This window comes from Amphiprion ocellaris, chromosome 2 (assembly GCF_022539595.1).
Source record: "Amphiprion ocellaris isolate individual 3 ecotype Okinawa chromosome 2, ASM2253959v1, whole genome shotgun sequence".
NCBI classification, from domain to species: domain Eukaryota; kingdom Metazoa; phylum Chordata; class Actinopteri; family Pomacentridae; genus Amphiprion; species Amphiprion ocellaris.
The window spans coordinates 4907057-4926715 of NC_072767.1; the positions used below are offsets into that span (position 1 = coordinate 4907057).

Here is a 19659-nt window from a genome sequence, read left to right on the forward strand (position 1 = left end):
CCAAAAAAATTTATTCCACTAAAAAATTTTCCCAACAATGTTGACAATGTGGACATCAGAAGTTTCACTGTGAAAACATGTTTTTTTCCCACATTTTCAAACTTTAAAACAGGTCGATTTGACCCACAGGACGACACGAGGGTTAAAATAACTATAGAGAAAATTCACTTTTAAGGCGCTAAATCAACTAAAATGGCAAAAGATGGATCCTGACTTGATCCTGCAGCATCTTTGAGTAATCTGAATGCTCTCCGATTATTGGTTAAACGTGAGAAAATAATTCCATCTTGCCTCTAAATGGTTGAAATGTAACTTTAAACTGCTGCTTTCTCTAAACAATGTGCTGATCTATGAAATCTCTGTCTGTCTCTGCACTAACTCTCTGTCTCGAGCACACCAGCTCAAACACAAACTACTTTTCACTCAGCAATGGCAAGCTGTAATATTGGAGTAATTCAGTCATACATGTTGAAACCAAAAACTGAAGAAGCGTAGTGGTACAGAAAGCCCCATACTGAGGGCTGACAGGATTAGTTCTTCATGTTTATTACCTATAAAATCCCTGAAAAGACTAAATTCATGTTTTTGAGACTGTCATTGATGTGCTGCAGTTTTACAAACAACATATGGACCAGTTATAGGATCTTAACTTTAATTAATAGCCTAAATTCGCCAGGAATACATTATCAAATAATATTTAATATAGTCAGGCAAATTTGTGTTTCATACAATATTGTAGGTCCCTGAGGAAGCTGCTCAGCATCATGGAGGTGAACCGCAGATCAACGGATTTATTCTATTTCATGTGCAATATTATCAGACTTTTCTGTATCTTCTGCAGTTTTTATCAGGTGCAATAGTCTCACTGTCATCACTGTCAAGTGCAATATTTCTGTGCAATAGATTTGCTTACATCCAATTCACTTTCTGTTTATCTGTTTCTTGTTATTTAGTTTACATTTTGTACTTATTTAATTTTATTTATTTATTTTTAGACACTATTCCATGGCATCCGCTATGACATTTTACACACTTAGACACTTTAAAATTTGCTCTTTGTATTCTTTTTTGATTTCTGTCTAATTACTAACCTCTCTGTAATTGTGTATATTTCACTAAGCTTTGTTTGTTGTACTCTGGCGAAACTATTTCCTTCAAGATGAATAAACTTGATCTTGTCTTATACAAGCACAATATGGTACATATTTAGGCAAATGGAAGTATGTGAACAAAGAACTGAGTTATTATTATAACTCAGCCATGTTGTTGCATCTATATCCTTTTTTAAAATTATTATTATTAACCCTCGTGTCGTCCTGTGGGTCAAAATTGCCCCGTTTTAAAGTTTGAAAATGTGAGAAAAAAAATTCACAGTGAAACTTCTGATGTCCACATTTTCAACATTTTTGGGAAATCTTTGAGCAGTTTTTGGTGGAAAAAAAATGTTAAGAATGTTTCTTAAGAACATTCACAAAAAAAAATCAAAATCCAGCGAAAATTGCTGGATTTTGGTTAATTTTTTTATGAATGTTCTTGAAGAAAATATTAGAAGTTTTACTGATATATATGTAATCACTTTAGATATTTTTAGGATTTTTTTGGAAGATTTTTACTCATTTTTTGAAAATATTTACAAGAATTTTCTTGCCAAATTCTGGGAAATTTTTAAAAATAAAACATTTAAGGAATGATTGGAATTTTCTTCCTGAAGGTTTTGCAAATTTTCAGAAATTTGGGGAATTTTTTTGCTGATTTTTTGGATTTTTTTCAGACAAGGAAACAATATTTTTTGGTGCCTGTAAATGAGGACAACAGGAGGGTTAAAGTGGTGATGAAAGCAGAGATAATGTGGCACCGTAGGCAGTCTATGTGTGGAACCTGACAGCAGCACTGCGGGCTCACTGGGCGCCGTGACGTCAAAAGTAGGAGAGACTTTGGACCAATCAGCGTCGGCCGCCGCGCTCATCACCTCCTCAGTGTTTTAGAATGAAGGTGAGCGGCGGCAGCTCAGACTGTCCTTCCTCTGATTTTAAACCCTGAAGCCTCGGAGGAAACGTTGACTGAACAAGAGAGGAGCCGGCAGTCGAAGAAGGTAAGCATTTTTCATTTTCATTAAACCATTTATTTAAGCGTCAGTCCGCCTTCTGCTCTTATCAACCTGTTCCCTAGCTAACGTCAACAAGTTGGCTAATTTAACTAGCTGCTACTAGCAAACTAGTCCTGTTAGCGTCCAACCAGGTGGTTAATTAGCTTTACTAGCTGTCTGGATATCTCCTGGTTAACCACACTGACTCCTGTCTAATCTAACTGAGCTGCTAAATGTCTGTCTGGGAGTCATGTGAGAGTGATCTGATTTGTCATCTGGCTGCTGTCTCTGTGCATCTTTAGCATTCCTGACAGTAGCAGTGACGCTAACCTGGTCTCTTCTTCGTGTGTTTCCCGTCGTCAGGGATGGAGAGTCACGGGGATAGCGGGGTCCTCCGGTCCCGCTGCAGACCCGTCCCCAAGATGCCCACCTTCCCCGACCTGGACGAGCCTTTAAACGGGCAGCTGAGTCCGGGAAAGCACCAGCTGGAGAACGGGGAGATTCGCATCACCAGCAACGGTGGGAGAACTTTAGCTTCCTCATGAGCAGGGGTTTAACAGAGGACACTGACCTTTTAGTTAGTGGGTTATTAAAGCCTACATCAGCATGTCGTTCACTTACAGTAAGTCTTCTGGAGTGTGTTACCACTGAAACCATGTCTCACTGCATGACATGTTCCTCTCAGGCGCTTGTTTTGACCTGAGGTTAACCACAGCAGGAATGACAGGGTTCAGGCTGCACTGTAAAATAAAACAAAAACCTGTGAAAATCTGGCAGCAAAAGTACTCAATAAATATGTCAAGAATGGTGGAATGCTGTTAGGTTCAGAAACTTTGAAAATGGTGCGAAAAAATTGCAAATATTGGTAAAAATAATTGTATTTTTAGCTGATTTAACCCTCCTGTTGTCCTCATTTACGCGCACCAAAAACTGTTGTTTCCCTGTCTGAAAAACATCCAAAAATTCAGCAAAAAATTCCCCAACTTTATGAAAATTTGCAAAACCTTCAGGAAGAAAATTCCAATAATTCCTTAAAATTTTCCCTTAAAAGTTTTATTTTAAAAGAATCCACCAAATGTGGCAAGAATATTCTTGTAAATATTTTCAAAAAATGACTAAAAATCTTCAAAAAAAAATCCTAAAAATATCTAAAGTGATTGCATATATATATATATATCAGTAAAATTTCTAATATTCTCTTAAGAACATTCACAAAAAATCAACCAAAATCCAGCAAAATTCACTGGATTTTGGTAGATTTTTTTAGGAATGTTCTTCAGAAACATTCTTAACATTTCTTTTTTTCCACCAAAAAATGTTCAAAGATTTCCCAAAAATGTTGAAAATGTGGACATCAGAAGTTTAACTGTGAAAATGTTTTTCCCCCCACATTTTCAAACTTTAAAACGGGTCAGTTTTGACCCACAGGACAGCATGAGGGTTATATACAGTATAGCAGAGTATTTTTATGGTTTACACAATGTAAAATAACACATTTTTGATGTGCCACAGTTTTGCCCTGTTTTTTTGTTTTACAAGTCAACATGTAAATTAATAATTCTTTTGTGTGATTTTCTGCGGTATTTCATATACTTGAAATATACTATGTAAATTAATGATATTTTTAGGTGATTTAAATACAGACAAACTGCTTAATTTTAAAACATTGTTCAAGAAGAAATTACTATTTGTAAAATACTGTCAACATGTAAACATACTTTCTCTGTCATTTTACATGGAATTATTTGTAATTAAAGAAAAGAGGGATAATCTGTAAAGTAACAGTTTAAACAATTCAGCTTTTTAGCAGCAACTGTCTGTAAAATAATATTTATGTTGATTTTAAATGCAATAAAAGGTATAATTTTATAGTCAAACATTGTAAATGAACAAATTGATATTTATAAAAATACAGATTTTAGATGTGAACATTGTCAAAGTTGCAGTTTTACTTAGTTTTTTTGTCAACATATACATTACAGATTTTTTGTGATTTTTAAAATGAAATTATTTGTAATTTAACAAAACAGGAGGACTATGTAAAATAACATAAATTGCTATGTTTAACCCCTAATATGCCACAGCAGTGAACTATAAAATAACAGATATTTGTACTAATTTGAACACAGTAAAAATAGTGTCAAAATTGTCAAAACACAAACGACTCTTTAAAAATCCAGACTTTATTATGTGGATGTTTTCACAGTTCTGGCTTATGTTTGTTTTTACAGTTAACATTCAAATTAATATTAATTTTGTCATTTATTATTTGTCATTTTAGAAAACAGCAAATCTGTAAAGTAACAGTGAATTGTTCAAAAAATATAATGGTTAAAAAAAATTGATTTTTAACAGTGTACTAACTACTAAACTGGTCACCATTATGCACCAGTAGCAGACAGAACGTGTGAATGAACTGGTTGACTGTGAAGCGCTGGAACAACAGCAGCTGTCTGTAAACGTGGAGGGAAAACACTGAAGGCTCAGAATAAGGTGTTAGCAGAACGTAAACCTCTGACTCTGTCTTTGTCACTGATGGGTGGAGCACTGCTTCTGTTTGTCACCGTTGGAAGGACTGACCTCTGAACATAACAAACTCCATCATCAGACAGCTGTTGAGACTCGTGACCTCTAGTAACCTTAACCTCATCCTGTTGACTTTTCATTGTGCTTGCTACACACCATTAAAGGCGTGTCTTCTTGTGGATTTCATCTTTGTAGTAGCACCTTTGAAGCTTCTTTTTTCTCAATTAAATGTTCCTTCTCCATAGACATACATGTTTTCAGTAGCATTTGGTTGCTCTTAATGGTGGTAATGTATATATATTTGTATTTATTTTATTTAAGAAGTTGATGTTATGAGTTGCTGCCTGGTCTTGCGTATTTATGTATTTATCCTGTCTCGGTTTTTGCTCATATTTTAGTTACTGCCCAACTTAATACAGTCATGGACGAAACTATTGGCACCCCTGAAGTTTTTCCAGAAAATACACCATTTCTCCCAGAAATTGTTGTAATTGCAAATGTTGTTGGTATACACTTTTATTTCTTTGATGTGCATTGGAAAAACACCAAAAAGCAGAAGAAAAAAGCCAAAATGGACATAATTTTACACAAAACTAAAAAAACAAAAAATGGGCCGGAGAAAGTTGTTGGCACCTTTTATAACTGTCTTTGGGTAAATCATTTTATTTCAAGCATGTGATGCTGGTTTACCCCTTGTGTCGTCCTGCGCGTCAAATTTGACCCATTTTCAAGTTTGAAAATGTGGAAAAAATATATACATATTCACATTGAAACTTCTGATGTCCACATTTTCAACATTTTTGGGAAATCTTTGATTATTTTTTGGTGAAAAAAATAAATGTTAAAAATGTTGCTTAAGAGCATTCCCAAAAAATCAACCAAAATCCAGCGAATTTCGCTGGATTTTGGTTGATCTTTTGTGAATTGTCCATTATATTGTGTTGTGTAAATTTGACATGGCATTAGCTGACATTTACCAGCTTGAAGCTCTGTTTAGATGAGGTCACTGGGTTGTTAATTTTGCTGTGTCCAAATCACAGAGCTGTATTATTTTGATACTGGAAAATTGCACTTACACAGCAGCTTGTTGACTCTTTTAATTTCATCAGATTTTTGTGTTCTCGTTCCAATTTCAGGGCGACTTGAGATGGAGCATGTGATCAGTAAAAAGCTGCAACTAAAAAGGAAAGCAGAGGTTAGTACGTCCATCCAGCGAATTTCGCTGGATTTTGGTTGATTTTTGTGTGAATGTTCTTAAAGAAAATATTAGAAGTTTTACTGATATATATGGAATCACTTTGGATATTTTTAGGATTTTTTTTGAAGATTTTTACTCATTTTTGAAAATATTTTCAAGAATTTTCTTGCCAAATTTGGGGGATTTTTTTAAAATAAAACTTTTAAGGAATTATTGGAATTTTCTTCCTGAAGGTTTTGCAAATTTTCAGAAATTTGGGGAATTTTTTTGCAGAATTTTGGGATTTTTTTCAGACAAGGAAACAATATTTTTTGGTGCCCGTAAATGAGGACAACAGGAGGGTTAAAAACACATTTAGAAAATGATGTGTGTTCCTGACTTTTCCTCCAACTGATGTTTATTGTGCTGTCAGTCAGTAATTCAGTCTAGATAAATGCATAACTACAGCAAACAACACAGTATATTTTGTTTCCTCTCTCAATCCTGAATGAGCTGCATCTTTATTTCAGTCATCGGATCCGTCGTGATGATAAACTGACTGGAAAAAATGAATTATTCATGAACTTGAGCGAGTAATGCACTTACCAAAAACTGAACAGAGGCATGTTTCATATGGAAATGACTCGGTGTTACTTCACGCTCTCTGCACGTTAGTATGATAATCACCCTTTTAATAATGTGTGAAGTTCATACTTCACAAAAGACACAATCAGATTTCATAAGGGTTAAATAAGTACATCATGACACACTGAGCAGTTTCACAGCTCCTTGCCAGTGATCTCCAGTGTGTCAGACTTCTAGTATGTTTCAGAACTCTTTTGATAAATGACAGGAAAAAAGTGGACTCTGGCTTGAATTTACAATGAAGTGCAATAAATTCCCCCTCGTTTACACGGGTTTTTAAACAAGAGAAAGCATGTCAGTGTAAACTAAATGAAAGGATATTTGTATCTCAACGCCAGATTTGCATAATTAATGCCACATGCAAAACATTTCACGTGTGTTCGTGCGTCTGCAGACTGTAAATGAGTATTTCCATGTGGTTTTGTGTCGCCCAGTACCTGAAGAGCGACCTGATGCGTCAGTTTGAGGGTCAGGTCAGCGACTTCATGGACAGTCTTATTGAAGAATCAGCCAGTCTTGAGCCTGCACCTGTACCTGCTGTCTTCTCACCTCCACTGTCCGACAAGGAGAGGAGTAAACTCAGGTACTGCATTTCAACGTCTGCATCCACATAAAATTATATGTCCTAAAAAGCACAAATGTGTTTCTACCCTTTCCTTGTAATATATAAATGCACATATAAACAGTTTTTTTATATATATATTAAAACGTGAACATGCAGGATCGTTTTATCTGGTTACAGTTTGTTGTTTTTCACATTAAATATCAGGGGTGTCAAACTCATTTTAGTCCAGGGGCCACATTCAGCCCAATTTGATCTCCGTTGGGCTGCACCAGTAAAATCACACCATAATAACCTAGAAATAACAACAACTCCAACTTTATCCCTTTGTTTTAGTGCAAAAAAGTACATTCTGAAAATGTTCACATTTAATAAATTGTTTTTTTTATAAAACATTATGAACAACCTGAAATTTCTGAAGAAAAACGAGTTAAATTTCAACAGTATTATGCCTCAATTTATCATTTACACAATACAACTGCCAGATCACAGTTTATCTACAAAAGAACACAACATTTAGTCACATGTATCTGGAACTGAGCAATCTAGTATTTTACTTTATGATCAAAACAACTTGTCATGGTCTGGAAATTATTTAAAATTTATAGTTTTACAAATTTACAATTTGCAGTTAATGTTTTCTCTGTAGTTTTTGCACTTTGCAAAGGTGTCCCGCGGGCCGAAATGGACCATCTGGCGGGCCAGTTTTGGCCCGCGGGCCGCATGTTTGACTCCCCTGAGCCGAGGTGGTGACATGATCAAGTGTTCCAGTTGCACATTAACTATCCATTAACGGCCAGCGCAGTTTGTGTGCCGTGAAAAATGGGCCGACTTTAAAACAATAGTTCAGCTAATTAGTTGCGTGTAGACGGACCTTCTCCTCCCAGTCGCTCGCCGTCATACCTCTGCGACTCCACAAGGGGACACACCCCACTGTTTGAGAAACACTGCCTTAGAGGCCTGTACTACGAAGCAGACTTGACATATCCAAACTTTCTTGGTGTTCGCTGGCTCAACAAAACCTAAAATCCCAGGTAGACATAACCCGTGTAACAGCAGTGGTTTCAGCGTTCTGTTAGCCAGATTTTCACATTAAAAGACTGCATTTAACTCATCATTTGACTCTCTTCCGATACAAAATGCAGCCGAGTTGTGTCCCCTGCTTCAGTAAAGAGAACAGGTTGTTATAGTGCAGAGCTCTGAAGAATATCTAAAATTATTATTAAGGTTATAAGTGCTATTATTGCAAATGATTAAATTAATTAAATGTGAACTAATAAGTTTATTTTCCCACCCAATGCCTGCAGCTTATTTCTGACATGATGGCTGCACGTTGGAACTCTGAAACTTTAATCTTCATTCTTTTAAACGAGATACTCATGCACTGTCCTGTGTTGGTATATTTCGTTTTTGCCCAAATCAAAGCAAAACTAAAATCATTTATTGAATATTCTCTGTGATAAATACCAATAGATTGATCAATTTCTGAATCTAAAATGAATTTTGCAGCAAATCAACACTTCAGTGGCAAACCTAAAACTAGGGCTGGGACATTAACGCGTTAATTCCGATTAATTGATTACAGCGGGAAATAACGCGTTAAAGATTAATAACGCAATTCGTTGCTGCCTCAGTTCCCTCATTTCTGGCACACCAGTAACTCTGATGAACACTCCAGCCCAGTAGGTGGCGGTAATGAACCTACAGTCTGTTTGTAGCCATGAAGAAGAAGCACAGGAAGCACTGAGTTTTTTTTTTTTGTTTTTTTTTTTTTTTTGTTTTTTTTTTGGCCTTTTTGTCGGCTTTATTGGATAGGCACAGTGAGAGAGAGACAGGAAACAGGGGAGAAGAGTCGGGGAAGACATGCAGCAAAGGGCCGCGAGCGGGAATCGAACCCAGGCCAGCTGCGTCGGGGACCAGCCCTGTACATGGGTCGCCCGCTCAACGCGTTGAGCTATACGGGCGCCACAGGAAGCACTGAGTGAAGTCAGGCGCTGGTGAACAGTGAAGGAAGACCAGATTGAGCTTGTTGGACAGAAATTTTCCTTTTAAAAATCTTCCTGATGGCAGCTTGGATAAAAGCCTGGTTGTGTGCAAATTGTACAACAAAGAGTTTTCTGATCACTGCGTCACTTCAAGCCGACGGTATCACCTCAATGTAAAACATGTTGCTGTTAGCACCAGAGCTAACGTTAGCTACGAGTCATGCTAACGGTGGAGCCATCCCATAATAGACCACTTTTCTAGACAGTGCTTGAGTTTACAGAAAGTCTTAAAATGTTGAATAAAATTGCTATAATTGCACTTAGATTTGCAGTAATCTGTGAATGTAGCAGACAGATGAAAAATGCAGATAAATAGAAATGAAACATTTTTGTGGTTTAAGTTTTACTCCGTCGAGGCTCTGCCTCCTTGGAGGAGGAATAACCTAAACAACAAAAATATCTCTTTTAATAACTTCATTATAAACTTTTTGTTTATGCAAAAATTACATAAATAAAAATTTATATTCCTATAAAAACAACCATCAAAATGACACCATTTATCAGACCCAGAAAAGATGAAAACAGAATGAATCTCTGGATTTTCAACTTTCTGAAGCTCCTTGAACTACTTATGCTGATTTTATGTACCATACAGTGGAAAAAAACAACTAAATTCAGGCTTTAAGTCATCAAAATCACTTTTTTCTATATATCCCATTTTCCTTTTTTTAAAATTTAAATTATAAACACATATATGTCTATTCATTGATTCAACTGTCAACCACAATTTTATTTGAACTGAAAAACTTCATTTATTGTGTCAAATATTGCTATTTGACAAAACTGCAATTAATTGCGATTAATTGATTACAAAGCCTGTAATTAATTAGATTAAATTTTTTTATTGTGTCCCACCACTACTAAAAACATATTTCTGCATTTTCTGCATCTCCAACTGAAGCCATGTAGGTTTCCATGGTAATGTGATGCATAACGTAACTACACAGCTTTGTTTAGAGGTGTTTCTTACAGCTCAGCAGATTTGCCAATTAAACTTCAGCTAAGAATCTTATCTTCAGAGAGAATCTTCAGTAAAAGAACTAGTGAAAGGGAAGCACGCCTTACAGTTAATTTAATTCTTAAACTCTGAGCAGAACCTCAGTTATTAGGATGATCTATTGGGTAAAAGAGAGCCACCTTCATGACATTACAAACCCTGACTTTTGACTCAACATTCCTCATTAAACCTAATAATAGTAGAAATCTTTGGTCTATCTTGGCCTGACTTTACTCTGTGTAGATTCTCAATCATCTGGGTCATAGCAATCCTAACTTCTCTTGATGGTTCTTGAAGAAGTTTCACCTTCATCCAGGAGGCTCCTTCAGTTCTAACCAACTGATTATAAAATCCACCAGTCAGAAGAAAAGAAACCTCTCAGAAGGTAGAATGTCTTCAAGAACCCAAAACAGACGTTCGTTTGGCTTCTGCTGAAGCTCTTCGAGTCTTAGTTTAGCTCTGCATCTTACAATAATAACTCGTGCTGTCATTGTGTTCTTCTGTAGGCATTTTCGTCCTCCTCACGGCCAGGGAAAGCTCTTTGTAAGTCGCAGGTCGCTCCTCGAGTAAGTTGACATTTTGATGCTTGGCTCATATAAATATTGTTTGCAAAAGGCCAAAGTCCCTTCTAATACTCTGCTCTCTTGAAGGTTGTTTAATGTAACGTCGACTGTTTTTCCACAGTGAGCTGTTTGAGGTGAACCACATCAGGACTATCTACCACATGTTCATCGCTCTGCTCATTCTCTTCATCCTCAGTACACTGGTGGTAGATTTCATTGATGAAGGCAGGTAATATAAAACTGCTTCCCATTAGATTCTTCTCCCACCTCTTTTGTTCTTTTATCTCTGCTGATGGGATACAGGTGGAGACCGTCAGTCCTTCAGGTTTTTCATCTCTTCTTTACCCTCCTTTTGCCTCAGACTGGTGCTGGACTTCGGCCTGCTGGTCTATGCGTTCGGACAGTTTCCCCTGGTGGTGTGCACGTGGATCTGCATGTTCCTGTCTGTGCTGCTGGTTCCCTACAGCCTGTTCCACCTGTGGGCTCAGAGTCAGTCTCACAGCCACCCAGGGATGTACAGTTTGCTGTTTGGCTCTGTGTTCCTGCTGTACCAGGCTCTGGGTCTGGGATTCCTGCCCACATACATGGCGGTGACCAACAGTGTGCCGCCTGCATCCTGCTTCATCATCATTCTGGAACAGGTAGATCAACACAGTCTGGCAGGGTTGTATTAAACTATAAATCCCTTCATATGTGGACTAAATGTCTTTCGAAATGTGCTCCAAGTCAAAGATTATTTCTGAAATTTTAGGTCCGTCTAATGATGAAAGCTCACTCCTTTGTCCGGGAAAATGTACCGAGAGTCCAGACCTGGGCTAAAGACAAGACCAGTAAGTAATGTTTCCAACTACAACGTGACTTTTTTCTCTTATCTTTTCGTGTATATTATATACAGTTCAGTTTGGGAAATTGTGGGATGTTGAGAGAGGATTGAGGAGGCAGATGCAGGGACTCTGGAGACTCAGATGGCTTAGGTTGAGAATAAGGTTTACTGATATCAGGGGAAGCGATACAACAAAGCAGCACATTCATGTGAGCATCACCAGCATCGATTCTGAGGATTCTCTTCCACCTTGGGGTATATGTTGGGTTGGGTGGAATGCCATATTTAGATTACAACCTAGCATGGGGACAACTTACCTGCTCAGGAACATCAGACTAAACAGTATCTAATCTTGACCAGTCAGGGAGACATATTTTTCCTACAGCAGTTGTCTTTCTTTCTCTCTCTCATGTATCTTCTGCAACATCTCAGGGTCATATTAGAGGCAGAGAATGCCTGGATGCGCTCACAGATTCATTGTAGGACAGTTTGAGGTGACCTGTAGGACCTACAGGATGATATTCTGGGATGTCTTAAGCTAATAGCTGCAAGGAAATATCTTAGTAAGGGGAAAGAGTATTTTTTTCCTTAACAATACCTTCTTGCCAGTGTATGAAGTTTATTTCTTTCTCATATCTAATGCGTTCCCTTTTCTTTCTGTCATCTACAGGCCCTGGACCAGTGGTTCCTCAGGTTTCTCAGTATCTTTACTTCCTGTTTGCACCCACACTAATCTACAGAGACAAATACCCCAGGTAAACAGAGCCTCTTGTTGTTTATCTGGTGTTATCTATGATTTGCTCTTTTGTGTAGCTGCACAATATTTGAAAAAAACTGACATTGTGTGATGGAAAAAATAAAGCAGCTTTCAGCAGTACGTCTATTTTTAACCCTTTGATGCACAACATGGGTCATGAGATACCCATTTTCCATTGAATATCGATCACTTTTGACCCATGTTGTGCATCAAATGGTTAAAGAAATATTTTAGAGTGATTGAGATCATTTTGTAGGGGAGTTCATCTGCATTGAAAGTTAAAAATAGCTTTATTGAAACTGAAAAAAGCTGTTTGGAACTTGATGTAACACCAGCAAACGCATCCAAAATAGCTGTATGGCATTCAGATCTGCCTCTCTGGTCATCATACAGAGCTTTGTGGTGCTGATTTAAATGCTCAAACTTGTGTTGCATTTCTTTTGCAACCAAATCTAACTTTTTAATGTCTCTCTCATGTTCCTCGCTTATGTTATTGTGTTCATGTGTAGTCTGCATGTCGACATACTCTTATAAAGTTTAAAAACAATATATTCAAGAACCCGTAAATCGAAGTAAATTTAATCATTGAACTTTCTTGTAGATTAGTAATAGCAAATGAGAATTATACTAACTTCTTTTTGTATCAAGCAGTGAAAAAGTTGAGGCCTGATGAGTTTGACCTCATTTCTATTACTTCAAATTGCACTACACATGTGCTCATGCATGCATCACACTGTTAATATTGAAATTATATAATATGTGGAACTACTCTTGAGAGTTTAAACATGTTTTTCCATGTAGTAACCCATACAGTATTAGTAATTTAAAAATGACATATTATAAAATACAACAAAACAAAACCATAAACAACAATCCACTTATAATTTAAAAAAACAAAACAAAAACAAAGATTGCACATCGGATCCATTGAATCCTTGGATTTGTTAAATGTAGATTTCGGGGTGAAAACTGTAGCTTTAAATTGTTTGGCTAATCTCCACAGTTAATAATGCTGTGGGGTCTTAGCCTTAGTACTTTGTTTCATTTCTTTATTTATTTATTTGGATGGGAAAGTGCATGTTATTGAACATACAATCGCATAATAGTTTACACAAGGTTGCAGTAAATAAGCCGGATTTAGCACAAGGCTAATTTCCATCCATTGTCCATATTTATCGTAGTTAGGTTAAGTTCTGTTTGTTAGGTTATTCTCCATAATTAATAACACTATTGGGTGTCAGCTTTGTGTATTATAGTCAGGCAAAGTAGTATTTCAGATATTTCTGTCGTCTCTTATTCCTGAATTCATCATTGACTCAGATAAAACTCACCATAAATAACACTGGTCTGAACCCCAATATGTAAACTCGTTAGGTTAATTCATAACACTAAACATAATCTTTTTTTTTTTTTTTTTTTTTACCAGAAAGCACTTTAAATTTAAATGTCTTGTATAAATACAGTGGCTTGACTTAATATTTATTCAAACCTTGTGTCTTACTCGATGCAGGAACCCTGTGATCCGATGGGGCTACGTGGCCACAAAGCTGCTTCAGGTACTGTTGCACATTTTCTTGCTGACTCCTTTAAAAGATCACAATCTGAAGGTATTTTTCTGATAAATTAAAACCTCTTTCCCTCCGCAGGTACTCGGCTGTCTGTTTTATGCCTACTACGTGTTCGTGCGGCTGTGTATCCCTCAGTTCCACAGCATCGGTCTGCAGCTGTTTGATCTGAGGGCCATGGTCCTCTGTGTCTTCAACTCCATCCTGCCTGGTAAGAATACCAACGCATTTATGGACACTTTCACATACTTCTGGCCCTACGTATTTTCTTGGTTGAAGAATACTGATGATGTTTCTGTTTCCTTTTTGCAGGAGTGTTGGTTCTCTTCCTGGGATTCTTCGCCTTCCTCCACTGTTGGCTCAACGCTTTTGCTGAGATGCTTCGTTTTGCCGACCGGATGTTCTACAAGGTGCTGCTTTCACTCTCACTGTGGAATCTACACTTCAGTTCCTATATTCATATTTAACTTAATTAACCCTCGTGCCGTCCTGCGGGTCAAATTGACCCATTATAAAGTTTGAAAATGTGGAAGAAAAAAACATTTTCACAGTGAAACTTTTGGTGTCCACATTTTCAACATTTTTGGGAAATTTTTGAACATTTTTTTGGTGAAAAAAAATGTTTAAAAAAATGTTTAAGAACATCCATTAAAAAAAAAAAAAAAAAAAAACAAAATCCAGCGAACTTCACTGGATTTTGGTTGATTTTTATGTGAATGTTCTTAGAGAAAATATTACAGGTTTTACTGATATATGTGGAATCACTTTAGATATTTTTAGGATTTTTTTTGGAAGATTTTTACTCATTTTTTGAAAATATTTACAGAAATTTAGTAAAAGTAAAACTTTTAAGGGAAATTTTGAAGAAATTATTGGAATTTTCTTCCTGAAGGTTTTGCAAATTTTCAGAAATTTGGGGAATTTTTTTGCTGGGTTTTAGGATTTGTTTTCAGACAAGGAAACAATATTTTTTGGCGCCTGTAATTGATGACAACAGGATGGTTAATGTGGTTTCCTGTTCACAGGATTGGTGGAATTCGACCTCTTTTGCCAACTACTATCGCACGTGGAATGTGGTGGTCCATGACTGGCTGTATTACTACGTGTACCGGGACTTTCTGTGGGTGAGTAGCTTTTTATGTTGATACAGTGCAGCCTTTAAAAACACAACAGTAGTATTCTATACAATTTTTCTAATAATAAGAACAACTGCAACTTCCAAGTTACAAGCCACGTTAAAATGTCTTGAAGAAGCATTTTCCTCTTGTCTGCTATCAACATGTTGCCGTTTTCAAACTCCCCTTCACTGTGAGAAACTATAACAGACTCAGAATACAATCTGCCACACTGAAAATTGAATATAAAAATGCATGGATCAGATTAAGCCAAATTATTCTGTTCTCGCTCGTCCTTCCAGATCTCTCAGAAGCGCTTCCGACCGGCTGCCATGCTGTTTGTGTTCACCGTGTCTGCCGTGGTCCACGAGTACATTCTAGCCGTTTGCTTTGGCTTCTTCTACCCTGTGCTCTTCTGCCTCTTCATGTGTTTTGGAAGTAAGAGAAAAGACTGTCACACCATTAACAGTGCCATAAAAACAAACATTTCAGAAAGCAGTGCACCGTATCTGTGGTTTGGGACACAAAACTAAGGTCTGTAAAATAATTTGGCAGAATTTTAGATGTTGTCAGACAATATTAGTCTCAGCTGGGTAGCCATTTGAAGGGTTTAATATCTCCAGAAATAAAACTCCCACAGTCATGAAATTCATTGAGGACAGAATTGCTTCAGCAGCAACATACTTCCTGAACTTTGTCTGAATTACCTCTGACTGACATGTACGTTACTTGAAAATTTAGCTAAACCAAATCCTGGTATTATCCTGTTGAGTTTATAGCCCCTTTTCAGACCTGTAATCCTTTCCATTAATCTGACAGCAGCTGAATGTCTCGGCTTCATGTCTTAATCAGAATGCTGCTCATTTTACCGTAAAAGCTACAACGGCAACATTAATAAGGAAGACAGAGTAACATTTCTGCTTACTTTCTTTCTGCATGGCACAAGTCTGACCTGCAACAGTCACATTAACTGATAAAATGCACAAGCAACGTTACTTTACGTCGTGTCAAGTGATTAACGGAAGGATTTTCCCACATTTCGGCACTAATATTTGTCTAAACACATGAGAAAGAGAGTGTTTTCTTTGAGTTTATTAAATGTCTACACCGTTAGACAGCAGCAGGATCCATATGAACATCTCCAAAGCAAGAGAGTGGAACAGATTTGCACACATCAAACTACAGCACTGGTAACTGCAATAATAGCTTGTAATTTTAAATGATTTCTGACATGGAGACAGGATTTGATCCAGATCAGGATCCAGCAGCAGGTCATGGTACTTTTGTATCACATCAGGGATGGATGGATGGATGGATGGATGATGGATGCTTTATCTTTAACTCTACAATAATGTAAACAAAACACTTCTAATTTTAAAATCTACAGAAATACTAAATGTTTTAAAAGTCAGTATGCAGTATTTACACATAAAATCACAGTTTAGTTTGTTGCTTCCAGCTGTTTGTAGGAGTCTTTCCTCTGACTTTACTAAACAACTGCAGCATCACACAACTGAAGGACCCAAATAAGTGTCTCCAAAGTGAGAGAGTTAGTCAGAGCAACAGCAGCGATTTAGTGAATTAATTGTAATTATAAATGAAAACGGACATAAAGACAAGATTGATGAGGATTTAACACGACTTGAAACTGTTTTTTTAACTGCTGGTAAAATAGTAGTTAGATTATCATCACATCTGAATGGAATTTTTTGTGTTTACATAATCATAATTAAACCAGGCTGTTGGATATGTTTTAGGACATGTTTATGATAAATATTGTACCGTGGCTCTCTCCATCACCGTGGTGGATTTATCTGACTGAATCCCTGAGCAACATTAACAGAAAAATAACCTCTGAATGACAGGATGGTGTCACTTTCAGAGATTCATTAAGCAGCAATATGAAGAATCTCATGTCTGAAAAAGGCTTACGTTTGTACATTTATCTTTCTCTTGTGCTTCCACTCTCATCTTCTCTCCTCATCCTGTCAGTGATGTTCAACTTCATTCTGCACGACCAAAGGAAAGGTCCCATCTGGAACATCATCATGTGGACGTCTCTGTTCCTGGGTCAGGGGGTCATCATCTGTCTGTACTCCCAGGAGTGGTACGCTCAGCGCTACTGCCCCCTCAAAGAGGTAGTGGAGTCATTTGTCGTTAAATAATCTTTTTAAATAACCTTTTTCAGCCTCTTCAGTCAGCTTTTAGGGCGAATCACTCCACAGAAACAGCGCTCACTAAAGTGGTGAATGATTTGCTACTAGCTGTTGACTCTGTTGTGTTGTTGTTGGATCTCAGTTCTGCTTTTGATACGGTGGATCACTGTATCGTACTGGACAGACTGGAGAATTATTTTGGCATCTCAGGCCAGATGCTCCACTGGTTGAGGTCTTGTCAGAGAGATCTCAGTGTTTTCTTCAACAACATGTTCTCTGAGTCCTGTGCTGTTAGGCATGGGGTGCCACAGGGCTCTGTACCGGGTCACTGTTCAGCAAATTTGCTGGATTTTGGTTGATTTTTTTTGTGAATGTTCTTAAAGAAAATATTAGAAGTTTTACTGATATATTTGTAATCACTTTAGATATTTTTAGGATTTTTTTGGAAGATTTTTACTCATTTTTTGAAAATATTTACAAGAATTTTCTTGCCAAATTTGGGTGATTTTTTTTTTTTTTAAATAATACTTTTAAGGGAAACTTTTAAGGAATCATTGGAATTTTCTTTCCGAAGGTTTTGCAAATTTTCAGAAATTTGGGGAATTTTTTTGCTGAATTTTTGGATTTTTTTCAGACAAGGAAACAATATTTTTTGTTGCCCGTAAATGAAGACAGCTGGAGGGTTAAAACTAAGCTGGAGACCCACTCTTTACTTTTACATATGAATCTTAAATTGTTTGTTTTACTGTTTTTTATCTGTTTTCATTGTTTTTATCTGCTTTTATTGTTTTTATCTCTATGTACAGCACTTTGACTGAAAGCGCTTTATAAATAAATTTATTATTATTATTATTATTATTATTATTATTATTATTATCAAATGTATTGTTCAACATGGACACCAGTTCAGCTTCTCAGGATGGTGTTTTCGTTCCAGCCTTCCTTCCTGGAGCTGCTGAAGCCTCGTTCCTGGAGCTGCCAGAGAGGCCTGATGGGAAACTGACCATCACACTGAACTGGGCCTACTGGGAGGATCAGTAGAACTTAGACCAGCCTTTCTGTCACTGTCATAACTTCTGTTTGTTTTATTTTATTGCACTAAGTGTACGGATGTGTGGAAGAGTATCTGCCGAAATGCTAAAAAAAAACCCACAGCAAAGCCACAGTGATGCCTTTATATACATGTATGTTTTAAGTTTTCAAAGGCAAACCCCTCAACAAAATGATTAGTTCACATGAAAACACTCGTGAACCTGTTTTTTATGTGCCATTATTTATTTTTCTGCTGTTCCCCTTTTGCCTTGATCGACTGTGAAACCACGGCAGCGACGACACGGCAGCTGAATGAAAACACAAGACAAACACTGTTCACGTATGCAGTAACGGTTAATATTTAACGAAGGACATTCAGTCTGCTGTTTGGACAATCCTATTCATCTCCACTGCCAATAAGATTGTTTTTGAGAACCCGACCACTGTTTGGTGTTTTGTATAAATCTGAGGAACAGTGGTTTCTGTATTAGGACTTCAAGACTGATATCTTACATTTACAACATTTAATCAGAACTTTTTTTCCATGTATTGAGCCACAAGTTAAGAAGCAATGCACTCATTAATTATTATTATTATAATCTAAAAGTTATGAGCTGAACACTGAAGACCGTAAAGGAAAATGTGAGAGGTGAATGTGTTGTATGAAGTTAATTTATTCCATGACTGCTGGATGTATTCTTAAAGCTTCAACTCAGCTGGTTTGAACATACGTCGAGCATCGCTGAGACAGAGAATGATGTCGTATTTTGTTTATAACCGACGTTGAGAGTCGTGTGTCTGAATAACTACTACTGTAAAACCTGCAGCTGGCTGCTAGAATGTTATGGGTTAGTAATGATACTTGATTAGCACTAAGGGCTACAGTTCACATTGTCAGATACTCAGTACAATAAATCAAAGTGTATTTAAATCATGCAAGTATGCATTTTACACAACAGTAATTTTGATGTCACACTAATGGAATATGTGTTTAATGAGCTTTTGGTGATTTTGTGTTCTTGAAATAATGTTTGTATTATTATTGAGGAAACTAATGCACAGTTAATGTTGCCAATTCTGACATGTTTCAGTGCAGGGAGACCATGATGATGCTTGTAACTGATGAGATGCACAATAGAAAGTGAAAACCAGCAACTCAGCACTTCATAAAACTGGATGACCACATGGTGGCGCTGTATTAAAGCTTTTAACTTTGTTCCCCAACAGAAGATTCTTTTGATTTCTTCACAAAAAATAACAAATATTTCAAATTATTTGTCAATATGCATGACTAATAGCAGGAATATTGGAAATTTAAACTCATGAACTCCACATTTGAAGTTTTAATCTTGCTTTGTGTTTTAGATATTTTTAAATAAAGATCATATTTATTACAGTCGTGTTGTATGTTCAGATGAAATATGTCTTCAGGTGGTAGAGCTTGACTCACTTATTTGTGTTTATTATCATCTTTTTTTACAGATGTTGACTGGATTATAGTGTTCAGTGACATTTTTATGAATCAGTGTCAATTTTCAAATTCTTGACACAATCCCTAAATTATAAGAACTATTAAGAATAAATAAAGAAGAGTATATTCGCTTCATTTT

At 36.7% G+C, this 19659-nt stretch overlaps 1 protein-coding gene across 1 annotated transcript; it reads left to right on the top strand.

Moving 5' to 3' along the window:
* Positions 1–1936: 1936 nt before the first annotated feature.
* soat1 (sterol O-acyltransferase 1) lies at positions 1937–19445 on the top strand. Its single transcript, XM_023263178.3, has 16 exons — positions 1937–2092; positions 2450–2605; positions 5749–5807; positions 6869–7017; positions 10545–10604; positions 10723–10830; positions 10963–11242; positions 11353–11431; positions 12095–12179; positions 13692–13737; positions 13828–13957; positions 14059–14156; positions 14772–14870; positions 15164–15299; positions 16854–16999; positions 17955–19445. Exons 2-16 carry the CDS (start codon positions 2452–2454, stop codon positions 18018–18020), a joined length of 1695 nt encoding a protein of 564 aa, XP_023118946.1. The 5' UTR covers positions 1937–2092; positions 2450–2451; the 3' UTR covers positions 18021–19445.
* The last annotated feature ends 214 nt before the right edge of the window (positions 19446–19659 follow it).